Genomic DNA, 16521 nt, shown 5'->3' with positions numbered 1-16521 from the left:
GTCTGGAAAGACAGTTCCTTCTTTCTCATGTTGATCACCACACTACTAACACACCGACGGATCTATATTGTCCGCTGTGGAGTTTCCGTTCGACCAACGCAAACCTCTCCGCAGAAATTGCTTCGCTTTTGAACCACATCTGCCTCTCTTCAACAGCTGTTTCATGGGCTCTCCGGAGGAAGAGAGAGGTAGGAGCGGAAGGCAACGTTCACTTTTTACGTACGATATGTAAGCTAACGCTAACTTTCCATTGCTAACTTTGGTGGCTAGCTCTATTTCTGTTGTTGTTTAGGAACGTTTCTCACTGTGTGAAGAATATAATCGTGTATTGCAGATTCGGAACAATCGGTTACGATTAGACTCCATTACGACAGTACTTGATGTCGGTGGGAAACAAAGTGACTTTTTGCAGCGCTTCCTAGTCGAGATGTTGGGTTGAGTCAAAGTTGCGGCATAAACATGGGCATTTGTCTTTGGTATCGACACATATCAATCTGAACTGCTGCTTTTTGTACGGTGCGAGAACTTGTACGTGTTACGTAACGCTGTGTTTGTATGAATCATCAGGAAGAAAACTACCCGCTTCCTAACTTCACTTTGCCGCCTCATAAACTCAATCTACCACCAATTCTTAATCACACACTCGTTGTTACACGACAGTCATTGACTACGTCCCAGGAATCTAATAGTAATATCTAAGTTATCCAGAAACTGTTTAGATGGCGCGATTTCATTTTTTGTGTACTGTCATCTCCCATTGGAAGCAGTGGGCAGTAATGTACTTTCATGATTTGTCCCTCCAGACTGGGTAGATGTGGCAAATGAGCTGCTCGTCAAGTGTCGCATTCAACAGAAGCTGACTAAACTCACAGACTGTGACGCCCATGTGTTCATTAGTCTCTATGAGAACATCCTGAGAGAGAAGGTTCCAGGTAAGATGACGGCAAACGGGGTGCATGCAGCATCTGTTTGGAATGACTGTACAGTTTAGTTCGAAAATTGAATTCGAAACAAATATATAGGGTCAGGGTTATTAACAAGTATTTCTCTCTGATTATTAAGGGGCTTTACCCTTTTGTGTGGGCCAGTGTATGCGTTGTTTTTTAAGAGAAACAATAACCGAATAGGGACTGGTAAGTGAACCCAAGCATAGGACAATTTGTAACAATAATCAAATGAGTACACTCATAAATTATACCGATCAAGAACAGTTTGCTACAGCACTAATTAAACAATTAACATAGTACTTCCTCTCTTGTACTCTTATTCTGAAATGAAAAATATATACATAAATCCAGAAGTTATAAAAGTTTGACGGGGTTTTTTCCCCAAAATACTATATAATGTAGATCAAAATACTGATTTGATATTTTCCTTTGTTGTCATTCTTTTTTTTGTTGCCCCCACATACAACAGTCTTGCTTTTCATGTTATGACCTATTTTGCTGTCTGTGAGAAATGTTTTCCTGTGAAGATTTCTGAGCATGTCCATGAACTGTGATTGTGTGTTGATGTAGCTTTTTGTCATTGCTGACACTATTTAGTTGCCCTGGGGTTGACATGTATCTTTTTTTATTTTTTTACATTTTCACATGCATGAGTGTCTTTGTACATTTTAGATTATATTGCATCGCCACGGAGCCAGGAGGATGACGTCCATAATGTTCAGTGTGTGATTGACTCGCTGTCGCTGGATTATCTTCAGATCAGTCTCTCGCATATCACAGGTATAAAAAAAACATTTTTGTGCGTCTATGTAAACGTCAGTGCGATTGAATGTTCAGACAGTATTGCACCATGTTATTTTTTTATGCAGAATTCCACGACCCTCTTGTTAGTTTTTCTTTTTTGTGGTGTTCAGACTAACAATGGAAGAGCTTGAGTGTAATAACGAGTGTATGCTTACAGGAGAAAATGTCATCCGGGGAGACAAAGAATCAATCAAGAATCTTTTGGATATATTTGATGGTCTCTTAGAATATCTCAGCGAGGAGATAAGTGAGGACTCGCAGAATGATGGTGGGTACATCAAACAATCATCTCTGTTTACTTTCCTTGTTCTCAGTATGTTGACAAGCATGCTCTTGTTACATAAACGTGACATCTTTCATATTAAAAGCAGCTATGAAAAACAAAGGCTCGTCTCATTTAGGAGAACTGAGCACTGCTTTGTTACTGTAGCTTGAACTGCCCCTCAGACCATATTATGTAACTTCATCTGCACCTCATGAAAGTCACGTCCCAGATAGAAAATTGACAGGAAATTTAGGTGAAATTCTCTGTTTACTGCGATGCAAGTTTTGACTGCCCAACATGTTTATTGAACACAAATATGGATACCACAAGTATTTTTAGTTTCTTCCTTCATTATCGCTAATAATAATACTTATCATGTTTCTGTTTTTTTGTTGTTGTTTTGTTTATAATAATTCATATTCAAAACCAGGATCATCAAATAGTGGTCTCCAAGCGGCAGGTCTTGGTAAAAGCGAGGCGCCAACAACCAGCAATGCCATCAAGCAGATGGACACAAAAATGGACGAAGGGCATTTGTCGTCTGATTGTGGAGCGTACGTACATTCCTGTAGCTCTTTTTATACTGCCTGTTAAAACCAGGATATTTCTGGGTAGCCGGGTACAAACTGCACAGACATGAATTTGGGGGAACCAAGTCGAACCAAGAGGCTATTCATAAGCCCTTAGTTCGAAACTACAAGCATAGTACGTGCACTCTTAACTGTCTGTCAGTAATAGACATTTCAATGAGTCAAGTAAAGTGCACAGTAGTTTGTGCATTCCAGGGAGGAACCTCTGGCTAATCAGGTATATTAAAATGCAGGTCCACTATGCACTCGAGTATGAATTCCCAACATTCCATCAACAGTGAGCAGCCTGGATCGCTCAGTGAGGTCATCGGGCTCGGGGTTTCAGCACGCACATTCACAGATCAAAAAGAAGGTGAGATGTGAAAATACGTGTTTAAAAATACAAGGTGGCCTCGGTTTCCAACGATGGCTTTATTAACCAATTGTGTGTAAAATCTGAGTTGAATAAATGGCTGCGGTCCATCACTAACCTTTGCTTAGACTGTGGCGAAGTCTTAGACTAGAATTCATGTCACTTTTTGTTTTGCCCGGTTCCATACTGAAACTTCCTTGCTTGACCCTTAGAGGTTGCTTTCCCATCAGACCTTTTCGGTTCCAAGCACTTACAGTGGAACCGCTTTCCCAAACTATTTGCAAGGTGCTTCTAAAACAGGCCCAATGGGGCCATGTCATCACCGTCATCCAATTTGCCGTTGCAGCAAGGAACTTTACTGCACACGGCCATTTCCTCATTTTATATGAGCGCGACAGAGTCATCTGCCGACAGTTATACGATACGGCACAGTGTTCCCTCGCTACATTCACGGTTCGATTATTACAGATTCACTATTATGCGCTCTATGAATGTGTTATGGTTCTACCGCTGTATTTGACCAGTTTTCTCACTATTTTTCGTCCGAAGTCAGACCAATCAAAAAAATCTCTTCATGCCTTTTGATATTGATTAATGTACGTACCACTTGTCCATTGATTTTACAAAAAAATGCACGATATAACCAGTATGCCGTTATCATACAATCTATATCATTGTATTGCACAACTTTAGGTGGAATAGAGACAGTCTCTAGACGGGCTGTACACTCACTGTCGTATCCCCCCCACCATCCAATTTGTGTGGCGCACAGTATTTGTAGGGTGCTCAAGGTCAGGAAAAAGAAATGCCATGCAACTACTCTTTAGCCTTTGACTCAACAGAATCAACTGTCCAGCCGTTAACTTCGGATGCAGTTGCCACCTCTGGTCCCGCAGAGGATCTGGTTGCACGACTTTCTGTACTGCCGCACAGCGCCATTGCACTACAGCCACCCACCCAGAGCGATTCCCCCCACCACACCGACACAGACACGAACTCCATCGACCGAGACCCAAATGGCGCTTGCTGTGTCGAAGAGCAACACGACCCTGCCATCATCCAGGTATGAACACGCCTTTCTGCCTTTTAAATGTTGTATTCTAGCATTTCTTTTGTGTCTTTTGGCCAAATATCCTCTCATCCTCCAGGGAAGGACCTCCAGCACTGAAGCAGAGAGGCCCGTCTGCAACGGCCTGCACTCTCCGGGTGGGTGAGAGAAACGGAAACACAGTTGATCCCCACTCTCTGGATTGTACATCTTGAGATTTATATTCTGCTACCTCTGTGTCCGTTTCATAGCCGTGAGCGAAATGGATTCAGCCAGCCAGCAAAGGGCCGAAGTTTTGGGAGAGACACTGCAGGTAGGAAAAAGCAGCAAGCCGCCACTTTTAAATGAAGGGCCATATTCATATTCCTTTATATGTTTCATCAGCAAGTATGATATTTTCAGCCCACCAAGGGAGGCCCCAGGAAGGTTTTATTCCACACGCAACCAGATGTCCTCCTCCTAACGCTCCAGGATGAGGCGTCGGCCGCCACCCCGATTCTGCCAGACACGGAAGTAGTGAAGCAAGAAGAGCAAGAGGAAGACCTGTGTCCTACGACGAGACCACAGGGGGGAAGCCTCCACGATGAGAAGGATCTCGGGTATCTTCGTGAATCTATTTCATTCTACCATGGTTGCGTTTGCTTTGAGCTTGTCTTGCTAACAGCCCCCCTGTTTCTTGTGAACAGCAGCCGGTCGGAAGACGACGAGGAAGTGGAAGAGGTGGAGGACCCCAAGGAGACTCATTCTCACTGCAGGAAGAGAAACAGGCGAGCAGAAAAAGAACTGCATCACATTTCTGAGAAACTCACCCACCGAATTGATGAACTGGATCAGGTGAGAACAGTTGCAAGTGTTTCCATTGTTATTTTAGTCATTTTAATGTGTGTGTATGGATACACACAAACGAATCATCGTGTGCGGGGGTGAGTGGTTAAACCCCACCTACCCATCCACATTCTCAACTGCTTACCATGACTACAGTCGTGAATTACTACTGCTAATACCACAAAAAAAAAAGAATCCGGGAGAAAAAGTAGGTCTTGATTGGCCATGTCAATCAGCCGGACCTTGAAACAATGTAGAACGCAGTTCATCTTCACAGGATGAGACTGAAGGGAGAAACCCCCAGAAACTGAAAGGGGTGGCAGTAGTGGCCTGGAAAGCATTTCAAATGAAGAAGGCAACAGTCTGCTGTTATCAATGGGTAGTTTTGATCTGAAACCCAGTTGTCTGTGGAAAAACAAGGAATTGACCTTGATGTTCAAATACATTCAGAGGGGACTCTTAATAAAGCTGCATTGCCTCGTCTTATTATTTATTGAGTTCCTCATTTCACCTCCCCAGCCCAATTATCCATTTTTTTTTCTTGATTTTTGTCTTTTCTTCTTTCTTGATTTTTGTCTTTTCTTCAGATGCTGAAACGACTTTTGGGCAACAGGGAAGAGCTTGGAGCTTTTGGAGATAAGGAAGAAGAGTTTGACCTCACTACCGACATTGAGGCGCGTAATCGGACCTCCAGACTACACACTGGTGTGTGAATTTGCCAAAATTATGCATCTAAGCAGTTTAGCGTGACTCAGAGCGCCTTCACAAGAATAATTCATCATTTCAGGAACACCCGAACCCAAATCAGCCCATAAGAACTTCTCATCTTTTTCCTTGCCCGCACGAGGTCATCACTCTGTGCTGGAGCACTCAAAGGATGACGACGAAGACGAGGCCGTGAGCCTCTGTGGCGATGGCCAACACGCAAACATCCCGACCCGTCCTCTGATGTGGCAAAGTGAGCCGCCGCGCCGTACTAAACACAAAAAGGTTGTTTTGAATTTTACATCTGTCTCGTGAATAGAACTTGACTCCCAACTTTCAGGTGCTATTTATGTATTTTGGTGGGCTTCACGTCAATTTTTTTTTCTAACCAGACTGTGGTGAATCAAGCTTACGAGGCGGAATTGATGAAATTAGAAGGGAAAAAACGAGTTGATCTTGACAAGGAACGGCACGAAGCTCAGGAGGCTGTAAGTGGTCACGACGCATATCATCAAGCATCAGAGTGTTGCGGCTTTTGCTGCCACTGTCGCCCAACGCGACTTTATTATGCGTCTGCAGGAGCGAGAGTACAGACAGGCCATACTCAATGACTTTCCCAAGGCGCCCACAACGATTCCATGGACAAACAAGTCCCAGCCGAAGATCCACACACAAAGCGCCTCAGGGCGACTACGAACACCCAAGAAAACTCCACCACGTAAGAGGCATTTCTTTCATGGTTATATGAATGAATGTCATTTTTTGATTGTCTCATGGTGACACAATTTAAGTCAGACATTCGACACAGTCTGTGGTCGTCAATAAATTAATAAATTGACTCAATGGCCAGGGGGAAAATACCAGACCTCAACTGAGCAACCTACAAACAGAGCACTTCGAAACCACTTATCCTGAAAGACCGGAATTGGGTTGCCTAGTTGACTGCATGAGAACACTTCACGGGCGTTTTGCTGGAACAGCATTAAAGCGGGGCGTATCCACCTTTGGACAGCAAATTAACAAATCTCTGAAGAGACAATTAATACAAAATAATGCTACACACACACAGATTTTTTTCTTCTTTCTACCCACAATCTTGCTGCTGTAGACTGTAAATTTCCCCAGTGTGGGACAAATAAAGGATATCTTAATAAACAGGAAATGTTACGGCATCTCGTACATCAACCAGGAATAGTGGCTAAGCAATTCAGAAAATGGATGCTTGTAGTATATGTAGAACACATAACGCATACTTAATATTTATAACACAAGCACACACCAAAAAAAATCTCTATAAAAATATTATACAGTACACATATATATTTTTTAAATTTCAATGCAAACCACTGGATGTTTATACAAGGTCTGAATTGTTTGATGTTATCATCTGCCCTTGTAATTCTGCGCAAACAAGTGAGCGAGGCATGATGTTCTGGCGGTCCATTTTGTCTGTCCAGTTAAAATGAAGGAGAACGAGCTCCTGCCCGTGCTACTGGAGGAGCTGCCATTCCTGCATATCTCCTCGCAAGACCTGGGCCGCATGTGGCAGCAGCAGAAGCAGCAGGTGGAGCGAATCCGTGCCCAAGCTGTCGCTCAGAAGCAGCGGCGCAGCCGATTCTCCCAAGAGGTGAGTGCTTGATTTTTTTTTTATTTACCGAAGGCTATGAGCAAGTGAACCATAGAACCCCCCCCCATGTGACAGTTTGAAGAAGCTCAGAGGAAGCACGACCTGCTGGCGGGAATGGTCCGCAAACAGCAGGAGCACAGCAGACGTCTGGTGGGTTCACATGCATTTGTTCCAGTGTCCAACAGCAAAGAAAGAACAGGCTTTGACGTCCTTATGGCCTTGATCCTCCAGAGAGACTTTAAAGAGCACAGCCAGCAGCAGAAGTCCACCCAGAGCCGACTGAGAGAACAGCGGCAGCAGATTGCTCGGGCCAGGAAGTACTACCACGACTACCACGTCCAGCATCGGGCTCGCCTCATGAAGGCTCGCATCAATGAGGAAAAGGTGGCCCACCTGAATGCCCTCCTTGTAACTTCTAAAAGGCTCTTAACACACTCACTGTCCACATGCTGCATGTGCTTAGATGTTTCGGCAACTCTTTGAAGAGGGTTTGGAGGTGCAGAAAGCCTGCCTGAGGGAGCAGAGAGCCTTCGCCACGGAGCAAAGGCTTGAGCACCAGAAACGACAACAGGACCATATCGAGTCAATGGAGAACTACTACAAAGATCAAGTAGGACACACACAGAAATAGTGTTGGGCGCTCTGGGGAAAATAAAAAAAGATACATTTTCAGTTAATCTGTTTTTAAAAAACACAATAATGACGGGAAAATGAAGCTTCATAAACTAATAACATTTTTGACTCATCTAGATGGCACTGTTGGCTTAAATAAAAGGGTTAAAAAAATTGCAAGTCAGTGTACTTTCAGTACAATGTTAAACAGAGAAGCTTCATTTTCCCAACACTATGACTGTTGCTCTTGCTCACTGTATTTTGAAGTGACATTAAACCTTGCACCCAGTGCTCCGACAGCTGATAGATAAAATTATTAAATGTGCAGAGAAGGAGCCCACACATTTTTGCACATTTGTCAATGGCTCTGAAAATAAGAGTCATGGAAAATGATGTCTGACAGAAATAGATTAAAAAATATTCATGAAATATTTTTAAAAAGGGCTGTGCTGTAATATAATTTGAAGATCTCAAAAGTGACAATCAAAACTCAGGACTGTGTTGTAAACACAGATCACGTTTCTTCATATTATATGCATTCAGTAATATATGCATCCATTTTCTGAATGTTTATCTTCAGGATTAATATACTTATAACCAGTGGCGGGCCGTGCACTTCAACCTTGGGCCTTCAGTGATGTCACATACATGACAACAATACAGTATAGGCTCGTCAAGCAGCACTTAATTTCAGGAGCATTTAAAACCATCAAGTATGCATTCACAATTAAGAGCAGGAAACTAAATTTATAGATATTGTCAAAAATAAAACGATGATTTAAAAATACTTAATAAAATGTCACTCAAATTACACTGTGTGATCTTAAACAAGTCTGTCCAATAAATTGCGCAATGTCGCAGTTTCATATAAGACACCAACCAAACAATAACGAAACAAACTATTCTTTGAAAATAAACAGATCATTTGCATATTGAGAATCGGTTATACAACAGCATATAACTGACGATGTTGAGCAGCTGGGATTGAACGAACTTTAGTGCACGAAGGTGACTACAATGCGGCATTATAAATTGCAGGTGAGCAGATTTATTTGATACATCTTTGTAGCTGTCATTTTATTTCGTTACAATTAATTTAATACTAACGAACTAAAATGACAAGAAGAAATGTAAAGTGAAATTCATTTACTCACCAATGTAGTGCCTGTTCACTGAGCTGCACATCTATGCGAATGTCCCCAAACGTTTTTAAATGTTTGTAAGTGCCCAGCCGTGCTCTGATGTTTCCTTGCTGCCTTGGTAAAACAACTTAAATGGGTAAATCCACTGTGGCTCCAAACACCAAATCGGTCCGTTGCAAGCAATAGGCATTCCCAGCAGTACAATTTGCAGCGTTTCTCAGAGGCTGTGAGCCACGGGTACCGTTCATAATTGGTCGTCTGAAAATGACGGACAAACCCTTTTCCTTGCTGGGACAGGCTAGCTAGCGCAGGAGTTGGGCGACATCTTCGCACAATATCCAGCTTTTCTTGGAAGGTCAAGTCTTGAAAATTGTGTGGAAAGAAGTCCTGCAACCAGATCAACGTCGTCTCCTTCGGCCATTTTGGGTCAAAATGCAGCGACAGCTCCCTCTAGCAGGCGCTAATCCAATCACCGAACTAGCACGTCCAGTCTCGACGTAAGGCATTCTAGAAGGCCCAGGTGATCTGATTGGCTATTGCAACCTGACTGCGCCCGTTCATTTTCAGGGCACAGGGGCCTGCTCTGTTTAATCTGAAGGCCCCGAGCAAGTTTAATTTACCTGGCAACACAAGCTAGCTGAAATATGATGGGTTAAAAACTCTACCATAATAAATAAGTTATTTGTCGAGTGGCTTTTAATGTTATTTAAAATAACTAAGTGGAAATAATATGACGTAAAGAATACAGGGAATAATTGTTTACATATTTATGAAAATAAAAACATGAATTAAATGTATGTTATTGTATGAATGTTTAAGCCAGCAGAGAAGGCCTTGCTGGCCCTGAGAGTCCGCCACTGCTTATAACCTTTTATGCCTCTTCTCCCGGTTGATAGACGAGAGGGCGTAATCCGTTGAACTGTGTGTGTGTGTGTGTGTGTGTGTAGACATTCTTTTACAATTTCACTCCAGACACTTATTAAATTGCCTGCAATTTTTGCTGATTAACTTTGGATACGTTTTGCATTAACGCAGTTCCAGCAAGACGTCTGTGAGTTGTACACCCAGGTGCTTTACATTCCAGTCTTTCACGATGACGTTATTTTAGCAATTAGTATGACTTCTCCGTCCCTCCCTTCGATAATTATTCTTTGTAATTCCTTGATGAGAACGACATTTGTAAGACATTTTGTGTAATTGCCACCATGGGGGCGAGTCGATGCAGGCTGTGATTCACGAATTAGGAGGGAAACCGCAATGCGTTTCCAAGCATTAGTCGAAGCAGCTAAACTTGCTTCTCGCTCGCTCAATGTTACAGCGCCTTGTGTCAACCTGCCGCCGAAAAATACTTTCGGATACAAAATGGTTCCCTGCAAAAATATCTGATTTTATGATGGAGCTCTTTTTGGTGTAGCTTTAAAAAAAAGGGGGTCAGTCAGTGTGGGTTCCAAGACTGTCACACAATTTTGTTTTTAATCTTTGAATCTGTTCTATTTGCAGTTTTCACTGCTGGCTGAGAAACTTGCACAAGAGCGGCAGGAGATCCAGATTCGTAAAAAAGCTCAAGAGAAGGTTAAAAATGTTCTCATCAAATCATCTTTTAACACCACCATCATTGTGCAGCATAATGAATCAGTCCATTTATACAGGTGCTGCTCAAGATGAAGCGCGAGCTACGTTCCAAGATGGAGCGTGAGATCGGCGAGCTGCAGAAGATCATCATCCAGAATGACCAGGACGACCACTTCCAAGAACTGGAGGTCCAGAGGTTACGCAATCGAGTCCGCATGGCTTCTTTCCATTGCCGCAACAGCTGTCTGCACTGACCTTTGGCATGGCTGGAGGGATGAACCCAGAGGCTCATCCTGACTGTCGCTCATATTTGCACATGAGCAGCACGCTTCCGCAAAACTTGATGGGGTACGAAAGGAGGAACCGACATTTGATGAACTGAAAGCAGTCCGACAAATTGTAACCAACTGTTCCTTCACTGTGACCTTCTCTTGTAGCTGGTTAACTGTACAAATGTTCCGTCTTTTGCCAAATGACCACAACACTGAGTTTTAACTTCCTTTTACTATGCTATTAAGTCTTCCTTTAATGATCGGTGGTTTATTTATTTTTTTGAATTAAATTTGGTCCTTTTTTTGTGAAAACTATGTAGATGTTGGTGTGCTCTAATCCATGGGAGAATAACAATTAAGTCTTAGAAGCCAAAGCTAATGGATTTATATCTAACTATAACATAAGTGTGATGAAAGGTTTGGAGGTAGGAGGAAAATTATCTTCTATGAAGCTTGTGATACTATCCAAACCACCTCAAATGACATGAACAAGACTAATGCTCTTAAATTGTGGCTAAGATAGTCTCCTAGTCTCCGCTTGAACCAATAAACCTCATGTTGCTATGTTTAAACCCTATCGAATGACAAATGCAGATCTATGAGTGTGAGTTTATGTGTACAACAACACAACTGAGAAAAACCTACACATACTTAATTCTAAAGAATGTGGTACAATGCTAAACATGCTTAAAACTTAAAAGGAACTGCTATAACAAGCCCTAAAACAATTGGCAAATGCGGAATGATGACCCCCGCCCCCACAGGGATTAAAATTGAAGTGGGCCCCGATACGAGATAATTCAGTTGTTGTGGGTAATTCGTCAAGTAAAACCCATTTTCGTGTGAATTTAAAATCCAACAGTTCAATCTGCAGTCAACGCGCTGCCGTTTGTCAAACAGAAGTTTGCACACCCGTGTTCATATGCCAGGTTTCCATTTTTTGATATCACAAAGACCCGTGTATTTGAACTGAACTGTAAAATTTTTATATCCACTGTAAAACTCAGATTGAGCCCTTATATCCTTCAGGGGTTGATGTTTCAGCAGCATGACATTCATCCACCTTCAATTTGTCGAATGAAACCGATTCATCCTCAAATAATCAGTAGTGGGGATCAATTTCAAAATACTGACAAATAGAAATGAGTTATACACGTGCTTGTATAAAACATAATGCTGTCAACATCCAGACAGCAGTGTTTTATTGCTCCGCTTTCTGCAAGTTTACAAGAATTAGTTGCCACCCCTCACCTCTCCGCCATCTTTGCTTCTTCATTGTCAATTACAAGCTCACAGAGCAGTTGAGGTGAAAAACAGAATAGTTACTGTAACAATAAATACAAAAACCGTGGTAAAATCGGGGATGCAGGATTATTTGAATAGGATGGTTGGTTTTACAGGGGACAATTTGCCCCTCTCCCCTAAGTGTTCACTTGCACTAGTGAGCCAGCCAGAAAACATGGCAAAGCGAACGGATGAGCTGTGGACAAACATGCGGCATAGCGGGAACATGTGCGTGTGCATATACGTGGTCTACATCAAAAATCAGTCCATTCGTATCTGGTACATCAAGGAAAAGTGTCCAAGTATACATGACGTGTGCAAATAACACTTGTAATGCATTTATAGTTGTGTTATAGATAACATGAAATAAATCATCTGTAAATGTTCATAGAACAATTTGTGAGCGCTTCATGGTTGTAGCTGGTAAAGATAACAAAGGGGGGTGGGGGGTAGATGAATCACAAGTCTCAAAAAATACACACGGCTATGCAAAACAGACTTGTTGAGAAAAGATATCAAAATGTTTGTCCTCCGTGTTGCTTGGAATTTAGTGGAAACATCCCCTGTAGCAAAATGCTTTTATGTGTGGATGATTATTCAAAAGTAAGGTGTCTCGTTTTGCATTGAGTCCTCCTCATGTAATCATGAAAAAAATGAAATAATAAAGCACAAGTTCTCCTGAGAATGCAAAGAGGTCTGTGACAGACACGCTGCATTTGTACGGAACACACACACACACACAAATCATTTTTGTACAGATATACTCGCTGTGTAGATGCGCGTTTGTCTAGTCCGTACAGTTGTAAAATATAGTAGAGCAAAGTAGACATGAGAGATTTCACAATAGGGGTTCCCAGATTGAGGCAAAGAAAACGCTCTAAAGCTATTCTATTGATCGTCAATCATGTATATCATTTCTTGCAAAGGGCTTTTGGATTGGCTGTGAACACTGTGCCTACGGTGACGTTTCGGTCCAAGTTTGGGTTGTGAGGGAGGAACCTGTGGTTTCATTGAACTCGTTTGAGAAACCCCCATTGCATATTGGGAAGCGGGGGGTTGGGGGGGGGGGTACTCCTGACATTATCGCTCACTTGCTAAAGTGCTTGACAGTGACAAGTGAAAATAGACATCTGTCTGCAGCAGCGCGCACTTTGCGACACGTGACGGGACAGCAAGCGTGCGGGGGTGGCCGGGGTAAAGATCGCATCCATACAAAATGTGGATGGGATGAACGGGAAAACAAAAACCAAAGACAAAATAGGCTCGGCGGTTCATCTTGAGCGGCTTGAAACTTGGAACAGTAGAACCTCCAAAGTGGAACAATGTGGAACCAAAACCGACTATGGGTGACTATGGGATGTGTTTTCCTGTTTTGTGATGTGAAGAAAACGTTTGATAACCACAAAAAAATGAAATGGAAGTATGGTTCACAAACTTAATATATGTCAGTTCGGAGGGTTGCAATATTACAAAAACACATCCCGTACAGTAAATAAAAGACCTGAATCTGGAACAAATGAATGAATTGATTCTTTTTTTCAAATACAACAACAAAATGTAGATGTTCAACTTTGGAGGTTCTACTGGAAGGTATTGCAGGGGGAAAAAAAGTGAAAGACCAACTTATCTTTGCATTCAAAAATGGATTTCGATTCACGCACACTGACAACTTCTTCACCAGAGTCCGTTTCCTCAGCACCTGACATGCTTGACTTAAAAAAAAAAAAAAAAACATAGCACGATCCAAAAACAATATATTACCTTTATAGGGCTGTTATTAAAAGTGGACTCCCCCTCCCCAATGAGGGGCTTGAGAATGCATACATACGCGCATACACACACACACACAAGTTTGGACTGAGGTAGGATGAAAGTGCAGCTCTCCACTAAGACGTGTGAATTTGATGAACATGGAGAGCTTGGGCAAGAAGTGGCTACCTGAAGACGCGGCGACAAGTGGCAGGAGCGTGACGCGGGCCGAGCAAAACCATTCATGTCCTGCTCTTAAACGCCTGGAAGGAGTATTCCAATGAGCGGCGGGCGGGGGGAGCGCGGCGTGGTCTCCAAGTCCGCCGGTTGGCTCGAAGCTATGCTACAACACAAGGAAATTTTGAAGAAAGGCGCGCTCCCCGTTCGGATTCAGATACGGGAAGAAAGTGGGCAGCAGCGTGAAATAAAAGAGGAAGACTGCGGGATGCGCAGTTAGGCTGCATGGATGAATCCATACTTCAGTTTCACGTCAACACACGCATACACACACTCAAGGGGCGCGCCTCATTCCACTGCAAATCCACATGTCTCCTCGATGGCGGTCAGCAGCTTGTCGTAGAGCTTGTCGTAGCTCTCGTAGGGTGGAATGTCGATACGATTGAAGCTGGAAAAAAAGCATGTATGTGTGTTTAAAAAATAAATAAAACAGAAGATGCAATACAAAGAAAAGCACAACATGAGGGTAGGGGCCACATATACACACCCACCCGCACAGACCCACACAATGCACGCACACACACGTATACATCCAAATAACTGTTGTGAAAGCGCTACATAAATAAAGATGTATTGTAAATTTCCCCAGTGTAAGACAAATAAAGGATATCTTATTGTGAATATAAAGTGTACTCAAAACAATTTTGTATGCTAATGATCCTATTTATAGTTGGTTCGAGGATTTGGACGGGGCACAAACAGTTTTATACGTTCTGGGGGAGGGGGGGTTAAAGGAGAAACATCAGTTCAAAGGCAGACATAGATGTTCTTACAATTATATGGATTAGACTTCAATGATGACAAACATGTCATGTGTTTGTGTATGTGTGTGCGCGCGCGCGTGCGTTTGAGTGAAACAAACCAGGTATGGGCTTTGGGCAAATTGTTGGTGTTGGCATCAATCTGATGAATGGTGAAAAGTCGTGGCCCCGCAGCACCTGCAGGCAAAAAACAGCAAGAAAGCAACCAACCGTCAGCAGATGTTTCAACTTTGTGTTATTTTCAATTCTCTGAAGCTTGAGCGATGAGGTCACATTTTGTCCACTCTTGGGTGAAAGCAATCTTTGTACCTTGTAGCGCCTTGAAACCCTGCAAGGGCACCCTGGAGGAGCCGGTGACAAACTGAAGCAGGCGTGCCCTCCTCTCCTCATCAAAAGACTCCACCGCCTTCCAGAACCACTTGACAATGTTGCTGTCGGGCGTGCAGTGCTTGAGACGCGTGTTTGACTTCCAGTCAGAGACGTCAATCTTTCCCAGGCCGCACACGATCAGCTGGAAGAGAAGGCGGAAGGCTAACACCCTTAGAGAAATGACAGATGGGCGTGAAGATGACAACGACGATGGCCACAATCCGATGTCTTTACTCTCATACCTCCAGCTCCTTTTCGTCAAAGGATTTGAGTAGATGTTGTGGGATCACTTCATTGAAGCCTTTCTGCAGGGCCAAAAACTGAGCCTCGATACCGTGTAGGAAACGCCAGTTCACATATAACCTTCAGAGTGTGGAAAACACTACTTAGGCTACTGCAAGTTGACAGTACAAACAGAGAGTAAAGTGCTGTAATATGCAAGAAAGGCCAGCAGAGGGCATCCCCTGTAATAGAAACTGCTGGGTCCTCCTGAATCTCATCTGAAACACGTTTTTTTTGCCCCTTTACTGCAAAAATAAATAAGTAAAGGAAAACAACAACATAAAAATGTGCTTTACAATTTGGCCTATCAAACTAATGCAACTTTGCTAGATGAAGTCATGACATAAAAGTGCCCTCAACAAACAAACAAGCAGCCCGCCTTGTGGCCCACCGTTTGTTGTTTTGTTTACAACACTTAGTACTCTTCTTTGTTACCCAACCATAAATTTTAAAAAAAAACTTTTTTTGAGGCTTTGAATGGCTTGCACTTTGAAGCTCCAAAACAAATTTGTTTTCTAAACGGACAGCCACATGATCAACAGTGAAGACAACAATTCCGACTTCTGAATGACCGGTCTGATGGTCCACCTTCATACCTGACGTACTCCTTTTTGGTATCCTCGCTGACAGAGATGCTCTTTCCGTTGGGTTTCAGCTCATGCTGGATGATCTCTCCATAAGCATTGTGCTCAACACAGAAGGTGTGGTCCAGGACTCCAGTGATGTCATTGTCCCTGGGGAGAGAGAGAAAAAAAAACGGTCAGACTCAGTAAGACTCAGTTCTTCGGTAGATGACTCATTCGAAAATCATGGCAATTAAAAATTAACACAAGTACGGTCGTTACCATGCTGGCTCGCTAGGGATACTACAATATTCTAATGCCTTATTTGGTATGCTGAGTGAAGTAAACATCCTACTTTTACACAGGCGCGCACGCACGCCTCCACCCACACACACGGTGTGGCATGCACCAGGCATATGACTGGTTGCCCAATATGTCAATCAAGTGACAAATTTCAAAAACGGATGATAGGCGGGCGTCAATTCATTCACTGTTGTTGGCAGGCAGCCACTGTA

General features: G+C 42.8%; 2 protein-coding genes across 7 annotated transcripts in view; one reads left to right on the top strand and one right to left on the bottom strand.

The window, feature by feature from the left end:
• The first annotated feature begins 5 nt into the window (after positions 1 to 5).
• On the top strand, positions 6 to 11348 carry LOC127612735 (centrosomal protein of 95 kDa-like). Of its 5 annotated transcripts, none has more exons than XM_052083510.1 (21): positions 6 to 188; positions 804 to 932; positions 1620 to 1727; positions 1909 to 2019; positions 2447 to 2570; positions 2885 to 2958; positions 3786 to 4021; positions 4107 to 4164; positions 4258 to 4319; positions 4409 to 4605; positions 4693 to 4840; positions 5419 to 5536; positions 5619 to 5821; positions 5929 to 6024; positions 6116 to 6254; positions 6994 to 7163; positions 7239 to 7313; positions 7395 to 7547; positions 7627 to 7773; positions 10418 to 10489; positions 10567 to 11348. In XM_052083510.1, exons 1-21 carry the CDS (start codon positions 164 to 166, stop codon positions 10741 to 10743), a joined length of 2622 nt encoding a protein of 873 aa, XP_051939470.1. In that variant the 5' UTR covers positions 6 to 163; the 3' UTR covers positions 10744 to 11348. The 5 variants fall into 5 exon arrangements, with proteins under 5 accessions (XP_051939470.1, XP_051939468.1, XP_051939471.1 ...); XM_052083508.1 differs by having other exon boundaries at positions 2840 to 2958; positions 4696 to 4840; XM_052083511.1 differs by having other exon boundaries at positions 7 to 188; positions 3801 to 4021.
• Positions 11349 to 11920: 572 nt separating this feature from the next.
• Positions 11921 to 16521, bottom strand: part of LOC127612738 (E3 ubiquitin-protein ligase SMURF2-like) — a 45509-nt gene continuing 40908 nt past the window's right edge. For both annotated transcript variants that reach the window (XM_052083514.1, XM_052083515.1), the window contains exons 16-20: positions 16040 to 16177; positions 15404 to 15524; positions 15102 to 15303; positions 14894 to 14969; positions 11921 to 14419 (exon numbers count right to left, since the gene is read on the bottom strand). In XM_052083514.1, the coding sequence (XP_051939474.1) occupies positions 14320 to 14419; positions 14894 to 14969; positions 15102 to 15303; positions 15404 to 15524; positions 16040 to 16177 (637 nt within the window). In that variant the 3' untranslated portion in view covers positions 11921 to 14319. The remainder of the gene's footprint in view (positions 14420 to 14893; positions 14970 to 15101; positions 15304 to 15403; positions 15525 to 16039; positions 16178 to 16521) is intronic.

This window comes from Hippocampus zosterae, chromosome 13 (assembly GCF_025434085.1).
Source record: "Hippocampus zosterae strain Florida chromosome 13, ASM2543408v3, whole genome shotgun sequence".
NCBI lineage: Eukaryota > Metazoa > Chordata > Actinopteri > Syngnathiformes > Syngnathidae > Hippocampus > Hippocampus zosterae.
Note: the sequence above shows the minus strand (reverse complement) of the source record. Positions and strands in the feature narration are given on the sequence as shown.

Bases quoted from the DNA above. Each gene is read 5' to 3' on its own strand.
- LOC127612735 (XM_052083507.1), top strand. From the start codon at position 164: ATGGGCTCTCCGGAGGAAGAGAGAG. The intron at 4,841-5,418 runs GTGAGAACAGTT...TCTTTTCTTCAG, and splicing joins GAATTGATGAACTGGATCAG to ATGCTGAAACGACTTTTGGG. The intron at 6,255-6,993 runs GTAAGAGGCATT...TTGTCTGTCCAG, and splicing joins ACCCAAGAAAACTCCACCAC to TTAAAATGAAGGAGAACGAG.